Source organism: Centroberyx affinis, unplaced genomic scaffold (assembly GCF_046629955.1).
Source record: "Centroberyx affinis isolate AG114_WGS23_722 - 3 ecotype Tasmania unplaced genomic scaffold, CSIRO-AGI_Caff_v1 ptg005345l_1, whole genome shotgun sequence".
Taxonomy (NCBI): Eukaryota; Metazoa; Chordata; class Actinopteri; order Beryciformes; family Berycidae; genus Centroberyx; species Centroberyx affinis.
This window is the reverse complement of record NW_027282668.1, coordinates 182,952-195,043: the sequence shown is the minus strand read 5'-3', so window position 1 is coordinate 195,043 and position 12,092 is coordinate 182,952. Positions and strand designations below refer to the sequence as shown.

Genomic DNA, 12,092 nt, shown 5'->3' with positions numbered 1-12,092 from the left:
AGTCAGGCAAATGCATCAGCGTGGCAAAGGGCTCGCCGGGCATCCTCTCTCACTTTCCCCGCCTCCGTCCCCGCTGACCTCCTCTTCTCCCACTACTACTACTCCTCCTCCTCCTCCTCCTGCTCGCTCTCTCTCTCCTCCTCCCTCGTTGCCCTCCTCTACCTTCTTGCCACCATGGTGAACAGATAACCTGCCCCCCGTCCGGCCGTCCCGACACCATGGGCGCCTGCCTCTGCAAAGGTCACAAAGGTCAGTGCCCGGGTCGTCTGTCCGTCCGTCCGTCCGTCCGTCCGTCCCTCCCTCCCTCCTCCGTCCTGTTTGTCTATTCATTCATCCATCCATCCATCCGTCTATCTGTCTGTCTGGAGCCTTGGATTACCTGCAGGGAGCGTTGACGGGAGCCGCAGAGATAAGAGTTGCATTGCAGAGACGGGGGGAAAAAAACTGCTTCGGAAAAGTTGCGTCACGCCATTTGAAGGATAATTGCGCGTGTGAGGATCGCTAAATGGAAAACTCATCTTGAGAAAATGATGATAAATGGGTTAAATTATCAATAGCTGGCTGCAAATGTCCTTTTTTTATGTTCAATTCATAGTAGAAAGCATAGGAAAGTGATGTCCATTCATATGAGGATTGGGTATAGCATAAATGAATGCGTTTCTTGAGATAGAATTGCCTTCTGTTCATATTTGGTAGCCGTTCGCCTTATGCCGCTCACCTTCTTGCTTATTTTACCATGACATCACCGCTCATCCGATGAGAGTTCAGCTCAGTCTTCCTCTCTCGTTAAACCCCAAGCCACGGATTGATCCACAAAAGTTATGTTTTTTTTTCCATCTGCCCTCGGAGCTATCGCTGATCTCTGTGAATCAGTGCGAAGATTGGGTTTGTTTGTTTTTTGGAAACAAGGCTTGGGGGGGTGGGGTGGTGGGGGTAGTTGGGGGTGTTGATGAGCTGTACGGCTTCCAGAGGCTCTCGTCAGGATCAGCGCGGGACAGCGGTGGCTTTAGGATATCGCCCCAAACTCCATTCCCCCCCCCCGCCGCCTCCCTCTCTGCTCTCTTGTCACAGCGTCGGGCTCCCGGGGAAGTTGCAATTTTCTCTCTCGTTTTTTTTTTTCCTTTCCTTCCTTGCTTTGATGCACTGTCGTTGAGAGCGAGGTGCGCTTTATGCTTGGAAAACACTGATTTGCTTGTGTCTGAAAAGCTGTCTTTAATTTGATTTTCTTTGACATTCTGTGTGACACATCGATCATTTCTGCTTCGTATTTTCTCATCATGCGGCATTTGGCATCATATTACATTATTATCAACTATTTGAGACTAGAATCCTGGATAATGTCTGAGAATATTTTTCAAAACAAAGCCATTTTTTAGTCAGCCCAGCGCGCTTTCTAGCTGGGAAGAAAAGAGGGGAGGTATCTGAGGCTCCAGACAGACAGATAAGAGAACAGCGGGAGTGTGTGTGTGTGTGTGTGGATGTGTGTGTGTGTGGAGAAAGGTGAGGACAGACAGTTAAGGGGAGATGGAGGGGAGGAGAGAGACATCAATAAGTGTTTACATGCTTCCCACATCTGCCTGCAGGGGCTCTCCACTACAAGAGGTGGCGTGTGTGTGTGTGTGTGTGTGTGTGTGTGTGTGAGAGAAGGACAGAGGATTAGCTCAGGAAACACAATATGACTCCTTGACCTGCTAATAGAATCTGATGAGGACTAGAGACCAGATACAGCCTTGTACATCATGCTGTGTGTGTATGCATGTGTGTGTGTGTGTGTGTGTGTGTGTGTGCGCACGTGCATGAGCGAGCGTGACTGAGGTAAATGGAACGGGATCACTCGCCTTCTGTTGCTCTCACGTTTCCATAGCGACAGCCAATTGTCTTGACGACACCTCCCAGGGGAAACCCCAGCATGTGTTTGTGTTTGTGTTTCTGTGTGTGTGTGTGTGTGTGTGTGTGTGGCCACTGACCTTTCGGATGATGCTAATTCTCCATTGCAATGACCTGGACTCCATTTCCTCTTGTCAATCATATGAACCTCATCACCATCAATTAAAAAGCAAATAGGGAGTGTGCAGCCTAGAAAGAAAGTGGAATATGCCAAGAGACTCCAGTTAAATGACTGTATGAGGATTCAACACACTCTCTCTCTCTCTCCATCTCTCATCCATTATATATGAGCCTCGCTTGACCCTGGCCTTTAGAGACTGCTTTGGCTTCAGAGACCCAGACCCCTGCCCAGACACACACACACACACACACACTCTCTCTCTCTCTCTCTCTCTCTCACAAACATGCACATATGCACACAGAAACACAGCAAAACCACCTCACACATACAGTACACCAGGTATCTAACATTAGTGTGTCTGTGTGTGTGTGTGTGTGTGTGTGTGTGGTCCCCCGCAGAGCTCCACCACCCCATGACAGTGCTGCAGGGCCAGGCTGAGGAGGGTCAGCCGCCCGCTGCTAAGGTCAGTAATGGCCCTCACCTTCCTCTTCCTCCTCCTTCGTCTCTGTCGATACGAGTGTCTCATGACGGTGGAATTGCTGTTTCAGAGGCTTTTACACCCATTACAATTCGGGGGGGAAACACTGAATAGGCTACTTGTAATTTTAAAGGATAAGGCTGGTGTTTTTTAATGCATTTCTCACCGTCAACAAATCCTATGAAAATAACAAAATCAGCAATTAATTTGTTTTGCTAACAAGTCTCGTCCATGTAGCCGATGCCCCAGCAGCCACAGAACTCCATTGTATTAAAAAAACGATTAAAAACACATCACAGAGCCATGCTGTCGCTCTGGCAGCATATTTCATCATTGTGATGCACCGGGCCGGCCGACTTTTTCCTCAAACAACTTAATAAGCCGACCGTAAACACGTTTTCCATCTCAGGAAAGTAGTTCCGTAGCACCGAAAATAGTCCCCGGCGTAATGAAGAATTTGTTCCCATTTGAATTTGATTTGGTAATAACTACAACAGCCTGACTTTTCATGGTAACAGTTAGTGATTTTTAAAATAGAAACTATGTCTTCTTGAGCTGTACTTAAAGGTTGTTAGCTTACAATTGGAGCCAGTGTCTTCCGGTTTGAAGGCTAAAAAGGAAACGTGGGAAGTCGTAAAGTAACGGGAGTAGAGCAAACGCATTGTTGATTTTGTCCTAGTCCTACTCCTATTTTCATAGGATTTGTTGACGGTAAGAAATGCATTAAAAAACACCAGCCTTATCCTTTAATAGTCAAATTTTTAAATTTTTGTTTAACATTGGCGCAAAATATTGGCAATTGGCAGTGTTTTTGTGTGTGGAAAAAGCACTATCACGATAACGTTATTTGGTGTTAGCTGAATAGCTGGCTAGCTCACTAGCTAACTGGTTACACTTCTAGCTGATAATACAGTGTTGAGCAACAAGCAAAGGCTTACCAGATATTACCAATACACCTCCAATATGATCCCACACTGCCTCTTTATGAATGCTGTTGTGGTACTATTTAGAGCTGCAACGATTAATCGATTAATTGTCAACTATTAAATTAATCACCAACTATTTTTATAATCGATTAATCGGTTTGAGTAATTTTTTAAGAAAAAAAAGTCAAAATTCTCTGATTCCAGCTTCTTAAATGTGAATATTTTTTGGTTTCTTTACTCCTCTATGACAGTAAACTGAATATCTTTGGGTTGTGGACAAAACAAGACATTTGAGGACGTCATCTTGGGCTTTGGGAAACACTGATCCACATTTTTCACCATTTTCTGACATTTTATAGACCAAACAACTAATCGATTAATCGAGAAAATAATCGACAATGAAAATAATCGTTAGTTGCAGCCCTAGTACTATTTGAAGCTCCAGATATCTACTTACCTCAACGACTAAGTTCTCCACCGGCACTTTGACTTTCTCCATCTTTGTTGCTGTTGTGGGAAACCCCGCCTCTCCTTCACCGTGATTGGCTGGCTGAGAAAAAAGCAGTTGACGTCACACACGCTCTTCTGAAAGATTGAACATTTCAAAACTTTTGAAAGCACTCTGCTCTGCAAAAAAAAAACGCTGGGTGCAGCTAGCACTTAGTCTTTTAACACAGCCTAACTATCCTAGTGCACTGCTTTTCATTGTTTTCAACATAATGTGCCTTTGCTCATGCTTTTCTGTTTGGGCTTGCATCCTAAATTCTTACTTAAGTTTTTTTTTTAATAAAATCTAACAGTGAAATAAGCACAATAGTTCATGTAGGGTGCTACTAGCTCACATTACCTGCTCTCTTCAAAACATCTTTTAACATAAGTCATGTGCCATTTAGCTTGTAAATTAGCTAATTATCTGGCAATGATTTCTTCATGGCACAAGCTAGCGGGATCAGTACAAGCTGCAGACAGGAGGATCTGTTCATCTGTTTCACGGTTAGTGATCCTTCGCAGCTTTTTCCATCAAATGAACACTCAACACATGTTCAGCCTGGTCCTCATCCAGGCTCCATCGCACTAAATCAAAGGTTTCTTGCTCTTAGCGAGATGAAAAATTAGCTGGGAGTGTAGTTTATATTGGTGCATTACACATTTCACCATCTGTTGTGTTGCAATGAACGCCAGCACTCACAAATGCTCGAAGTCATGAAATATATTTAGTCTCATTACTTTGGGTAGAATTTTGTGCATTTGTGCTTTTTTGACTAGTTTTTTCAAGTCAGTAATTTTACTTTTACTCTGCTACATTCAAAATCTCATCTGCTGTTAGTTTCATGTTTTATTTTTTAGCCCAGCATTTTTTTTTATAGTCGGGTTACTAGGTTCGCTCACAGCCTCTGTTCATAATACAAAGGGATCTGTTGTTCTTTGTAGTTTTATGACACTGCTTCCCGTGGAGCCATAAAGAATTCAAAAGTGTTTTTTTGCACAAGGTATTTCCCGATGCCAAACAACACATGGAGGCAGCAGTGATCGTCTCATTTTTTTTTACAATAATTACATCACCCCATCAGCCTGTTGATGTGAAAATCAGAAGCTTAACAGCGTTCATTTGACCGGAGGACGCTCAATTTTCACACTTTGCCGACAAATTACATCTATGTTGAATTTTACAGTCTGAGAAACTAACTTCGGATTTGGATTATAACTTTAAATACGGAGCCATGTACTGATTTGTAACACCATTTTGCTGCCACTATCTTCTCTAAAGGCTGCAAGGTTTTAGTCTCAGTTGAAGAATACTGAACCGCCAAGACAAGTTTATTTGAAAATGCAGTTAATCCTTCTGCGTCGATTGTAGCTATTTGGGTTTAAACATCATAAGGGTTTGGGTTTAATATACCTTTCCTCTGATCACAGTTCATTCAGACTGAGTGTGAATGTTGCAGGATTCCCACCGCCTGCTATTGTAATTATCAGCCTTTTTTTGAAAGGAGAAAGTGGGAACAGTGTGTTGCGTCATCACACGAAGGATGTGATTGCCGGAGGATGTATGCAAGTATGTGTGTGTGTGTGTGTGTGTGTGTGTATTCTAATTCTTATGCATCATATATTGCAGGATGGCCAGAATCCCTCCAACGGCAGCACGGCAGATAAAACCTATGACATCGGGGAGCTGGCCACCTCCTCCCTGCTGGGTGAGACTGGACACACACACACACACACACACACACACACCCAAACACAAACAGGCTAAGTTCATGTTGGGTTCCACTGTATTAGTCATACACACGAGACAGGGAAAAAGTCACGCTGGGAAATTACATTACAAACCATGGGAGGTTAGTAATGTAATTTCCCCCCACCTTGACTCTCTCGAACACACACACACTCAATAACACACAACGCCCAGACCCGGATAAACAAACAGCTACATACACATAAATCCCCATTTCCTCCCATTTTATTTCCCTCCCCACCTTCGTCTCCCGCTCCCTCGCTCTTCACTTCCACCATCTCCCCATCCTGTGTCTGTCTGCCTCATCTCTACAGCTTCCCTCTCTCAGCGGTAGGTTAATTATCTCCGTTAATGTGTTATGCCTTGCTGAACTTTCCCCACTGAAAGCCTCCTTTATTATCCTGACAGTATAATTATGAAGGCCATGAAAAAGCCATGAATACGTTAGACAAATACAGACGTTCAGGCAGCCCGCTGAAAGGCTGACACCTGCTTTGGGAGTGACAGAATTGGTCCACAAAAAAAAAAAAAAGAAAAAAAAGAAAAGCCTTTTCATATTTACACAGACTTAATCGCTTGTCAATCATCTGCTAGTTTGGCAAAGCTAGTTCTAGCAGGACAATCACACAACCCAGCTGCTCAAATCAGATCAAACCGTGCAATCTCAAATATTATAGTACAAATATAATTACATTTGGGAGACAGACATTATTGCTGCTCTGTTTTCTTGCTCTAGGCCTATGTTGCGGTTGCCTCTAGGGTTAGACAGATATATCTGACAGATATTGGTCTTTTATTAAAAATCAGATCTGGTCCAGTCAGTGTCGTCCACCTCTGATATGATGCAGTTTGATTGATTACATATTTATTGCATTAATAAGTATGACACTGGTTGTCAATAGGAAGACTTTAACTGAATTGATTCTAATTTTGATCAGATTCTACCCAGATATTTCAGAATTTTCACATCACAATTCGTGTCCACAGCTGTGTTTCAGACATTCACACATTTTTTATGATGATGTTGGAATAACAAAGCTCTGCGTACTGTTCATAATGCTCTGCGTTTGTTTGTTCATACTGTATGTTGCCATTTTGTGAAGAGACGGTCGCACTCAGAGATATATCATTCACTTGATTTAATTGTTCATCTGTCACAGAACGTTTTCGGCCATCTGGACTTCATCAGTGTGTACAAATGAAGGAATACGTTCTTTATTACTGATTTATGAACGGTGAGAAACCTGAGGCCCACGGTGAGAGCCATAGTTGTTTTGGAATATGCTTTGTGAATAATGCTAATTTTAAATATTGTTATTTCAGTATGTCTAACTGGATGGTGGATGTACTTCAGATGAAGTTGTTTAAAATTACAATGCACAGTATTGACTGACAGTGAAATTCTATGTGATTCCATTCTATGTGATGTGTTTCCATGTGATTACAACACCACAATGATTAGAAATTAGGTTCACCTGGCAATCTACCTGTCCCCTGTAAATAAGGAACGTATTCCTTCATTTGTACACACTGATGAAGGCCGGGTGGCCGAAAACGTTCTGTGACAGATGAACAATTAAATCAAGTGAATGATACTGTATATCTCTGAGTGCGACCCTCTCTTCACAAAATGGTTATATGCATCTAGGATAACGCACCAGGTGGTCAGAGCACAGTGGCATCCCTGCAGACAGAATTCATACTGTATGTTCCCTCAAAACACGCAGCTGGAAGTAGACCTGCACGCTTCACTTTATCTAATAAATGTCTATTCTTATGAAGTGAGTGATTCCTAACTGCTTCTGGTTATTATTCTATTAAACTTGTAAGGCCGTGATCACATAGGATTTGTTTTTTGATCCCACCTGCACCTTTTTTCCCGTTATGTTCAATGGTTTAGTGGCGGCAGGCGAGCGTCTCCTCCAACCTATGCACCTCGCATTTTGGCATAGCTACTGCCCCGGGCTCCAAGGTGAACATGTCTCAACTTTAGCTGTGCTGCACACTGCATCAAAGACTCAGACTCCCCTTTCCTCTTCTTCAAGCACAAGCAGAACTATTGAGAACTTTCAGTCCTTTTTCTATTTTCAATGTTATGCCCTTTTATACTTCAGGTTAGCTAGCTAACTCTAAGACAGTTCCATGGTAATGAGAATGATGTAATGTCCTTTGAGCTCTTGCACTCTCTGTTACTAGCAACACTCACAGCTGCGCCTTTGTGTTTGAGCAGGAGAAAAACGCCTCGTATGTGATCTTGGCCTAACCCCGCGTTCACACTGTACTGTAGCAACATGCTCAACAAGTTACCAGAAGTTGCTTCATTTCCTATACAGCTGAGTGAGCAGGGAAACAGCCATGATGACAGCCATTCAAAGCTGTTCAATTCTTTACAACTTTTGTTTGACGGACTACAGCAGTGGTTCTCAACGTGGGGTCCGGGGACCACCAGGGGGTCCTTGAGGGGGTTCCAGGGGGTCCCCAGTAAATTAATGAATTGTTAATTTTACCATTATTTCATTTACAAGAAGTTAACACAATTAGAGAATGTAGAGGAATGACTGTTTTGATCATAGTTTCACTGTTATCTCACTACCTACAATACCGATAGTCATGGAATTCTGGACAAAATCATATCTGACATTAAAAATATTCTCAGATTTGGGTTCAAGAGACAAAATCTCATCAAATGGGGGTCCTAATGCGGCTCTAATGTGGACTAAATTAGGGGTCCTTGCTATGAAAAAGGTTGAGAATCACTGGACTACAGTAATAAACATCTCACAAATGATGCTTGGAGAAGCTCTGAAGTCATTTATTTTTGATTAATGCTATCTTCGCGCTTGCTAGCTAACTATGCTAACTCAAAATGATGTAACGTTATGAGAGGCAATACCAAAGCAGTGAAGAAGACATGATTTGCCTTTTCAAAAGTCTGTAGCTGCAGAAGCCTCTCACACCGCCAACAGTCAGTCAGAATAGAAGTGAATAGAGTTGCTTGCAGTGTACATGGAGTGAGGTACCAGTGGGTGTTACGGTGCACCGTGTAATACAGAGAAGAGTCTCTTGGCGACGAGCTCAAGTGAAGATAAGGCGTGATGTTTTCTCCTCTGTTTCAATTAGCTCAGGCCGCCAACACTCTTGGCTTCCTTCCTTATTTAATTGTATCCGTTTCTCACTTTGATATCTGCTCCCTCCCTCTTCTGCTCCTTGTTTTTCTCATCTCTACACTTTCCACCCTCTCCACTTCTGTCCTCCCTGGCCTTGATATCTTTATGCCTTTTCTTTTTCCTCCATAATTTCTTTCCTTAACCTCAGGTGTTCTTTTTTTCGGTGCGTCGTACCCTTCTATCCTTGCCCTTCATTCTCGCTCCCCATAAACCTTTGCCTTTTCAACCTTTCCTTTTTTCTTCTCTTGCATCCTTTCCAATATCTACCCCTGCGGTACAACATAGGTTTGCCGTCTCTGTCACTTCATCACAACTCTTCATTTCTTATGACTGTTATGCCCTTTTCTCTTGTCTTAAAAGGAAATTGTGACCGCCCACTACGGATTCATACGTTACTTTGCTATTTGTGAACATGAACAACTCTTTCCCAAAGCTAGAAACCTATGGACAGTCAAAAGCATTGACAATAAATGGAAAATTGAATTTGTGAACTCGTACATTCCTCATCCAAGTGAGCTTCGTATTATAGAAGTGCCTTCAGTATTGAACAAGGAACCGTACAATTCTCTCCAAAATCACCTTGGGTGCTGTTACACACTCTCATTTTCAATCATCTCCAATTTACTTTCCATGGAGTTGTACATCAGAAGGGGGCTGCAGAAATGATTAGTTCTTGGTTGTGGTTATGCAAAACCAACCAACAAAGACTGAACTGTGCTAAAACATAGAAATAACTCATTTGGAAGCTGAAATTTAGTTATATTACCTTCTAATCTCTTCATCCCTCATTCACTGCTTCTCATTTTCTCATCTTTTCTTCTTAAGTATACCAATCTCAAAATACTTCTCCGTCTATCCCTTCTCCCCATTTCCACATCCTTCTTTCTTACTGTGGCATTTAGACGCCTCTCCCTTCCTTCATATCAGTGCCTTACCCTACTGTATACCCTTTCATCTATCCTATCTCCTCATCTTCTCCTCAAATGATCTTCCTCTTTCCTTCCGCCCTTACTGTACATCCCATCTTGTTTTCAACCCTTTTTCTAATCTGCTTTATCTATATATATATCCCTCTCCGTTTAGGTCTGGTGGCCACGATAAAGGAGCACATCACCAAGCCGACGGCGATGGCCCAGGGGCGAGTTGCCCACCTGATCGAGTGGAAGGGTTGGGGCGGAGGTGGCGAGGCGGGTTGGACCGGGGCCTGGGGTAAAGGAGGCGGCGGCTGGGGAGGGATGGGGGCAGAACTGCAGGAGGACGAGCAATTCTACTCCCAAATGACTGACGAGATCAAGGAAGCTCGCTTCGCTGCAGGTAAGACAGAAGGATGACCTTAATTCAGGGGGAAAACAACGGGCGGTCCTCAGAGCTGAAGTGACATTTAGCTCCTTCTAGGCATTGTTTCTGTTCGATTGGCTTGTACAAGTCGAAAGAAAATCAATAAGACTTAAGACGTCCTAAGACGGTGACTCAAATCTAGTGCACTTATTTGATTATCCCTTTGTCTCTGAAGGCGGTAGTCTTGAGAAAACAACAGGTGGCTGACTTCTGAGAAAAGCAGCATAAAATGTGCTCATGTGCCTTTTGTTTCTCAGGAGTGGCAGAGCAGTTTGCCTTGGCCGAGGCAGCCATGAATGTGTGGCCCATGAACGATGGCTTGGAACAGCCCTCCACCAGCTTGCAAGGTCGGTCATGCATGAGGATTACATCTGTGACCAGTGTCAGTGTCATGGTGCCTTTGGTCTGAACTCTCTGATAAATTACCGACTTCACTAAGGGTTTTGTTTAACGCTAAATATCTATAGACAAAGGGTTAATGTTAAAAACCAACACGTTTCTGCTGTAATAGCCTCCGTCAGGTTTTGGGTTTTGCTTTCCCCAAAGGCCCTTTCCTCTGTGTTTTGGACTTCAGCATCACAAAGTGGGTCTGCAACAGAGAAGTATGGAGGACCACAAGTGTCAAATAGTAATAAAGCATTTCATTAATTAATAACTAATTGTACAATAAAAATAGGCATTAATAAATTTGTTTACAAATTAATTTATTAATCTATGAATAAATAGACTAAATTACAAAGTAATTCATCATTTGATATTTTAATGGGCAATAAAAAGAGGAATTATAAAAAGAATTTACAAATGAAATATTAATCCATAAATAAATAGTTCAAATTAAAAAGGGATTTACAAAAACAACCATAAAACAATGATTGAAAATGCAGTTTAAAAAGAGAAATAAATAACTGGATTCACAAATTGAATTAAGAATAGAGATTTTAATCAGGCATTTAAAAGGGCAATTTCCTTTCCCATTTGCATTTCCATTTCCCCACTGCTTTTCCTTTTCCTATTAGCTATTCGATTTGCTTAGTCATTTAGCTTCTCCTTTTAGCCTTTTAGATTTTTAAATTCCATTATGAAATGTTTTATTTATTTCCGTGACACTTGTGGTCCTCCATAGAGAAGCGCGTCCTAAATCCTCTTAATGAGATGCCATAGATTCACCTTATTTATTCACCAAATTCTTGTAAGATAAGATAAGATAGCACTTTATTGATCCCCTTGGGGAAATTCAGGATTGTGTCACGTATCTTCACATCTGTCCACAGTAAGAGAAGAATCAAAACTTAAGAGTGAAATATTAAAGTGTCTCCTAAACATCAGCGAGTGAGCGCTCTTTCTCACTTAGTTAGATCTTTTGCCTCTCTTGTCCCTTTGGTATCTTTTGGTATAAAGCATCACAGACCGGCCGGGTTGGTAAATATGAATAAACTGTGCGCAGTTTACTGATGTCACCTTACAGGATTTCTGGGTATTGATATTAAACCTTCTCAAATCTCTCAGTGCCATTTGGAGCCACCAATGTTGCCTAGCTTTAGCATTTCTGATAAATTACTTGTCTTGGCTTCTTAAAAACCTGGAACTCCAGAGGGAATCTTTGTCCAGTTCAAGATAATGTTTTAATATTTCATCCTTTTGACTGATACCCTGTCTTCCCTCCTTAGCAGCACAAAGCCACTTCCTTTCTCACTTCTTGCTGGACGGTGGAAGCGTTGGTGTTCCCCAGCATCTGTACAGTATCCACGCCCAGGCTTATGTTGACAACAGGACGGCCAGCCTGGTTCCTCCGCCGCCGGCCTCCTCCGTTTCCCCGACGTCCAACGCTCAGCAGGACGGAGGTCATCCCTTAGAGGATGGACGCACTGTGACTGCAGAGGCCGCCGTCCGCCACGTGGACAGCAGCTCGCTATCTGAGGATGACGTTTTTTATAACTAG

General features: G+C 42.6%; 1 protein-coding gene across 1 annotated transcript; it reads left to right on the top strand.

Moving 5' to 3' along the window:
• Window positions 1–218: 218 nt before the first annotated feature.
• On the top strand, window positions 219–12,092 carry fam131c (family with sequence similarity 131 member C). Its single transcript, XM_071546583.1, has 6 exons — window positions 219–249; window positions 2,407–2,471; window positions 5,529–5,607; window positions 9,899–10,129; window positions 10,411–10,500; window positions 11,824–12,092. Exons 1-6 carry the CDS (start codon window positions 219–221, stop codon window positions 12,090–12,092), a joined length of 765 nt encoding a protein of 254 aa, XP_071402684.1.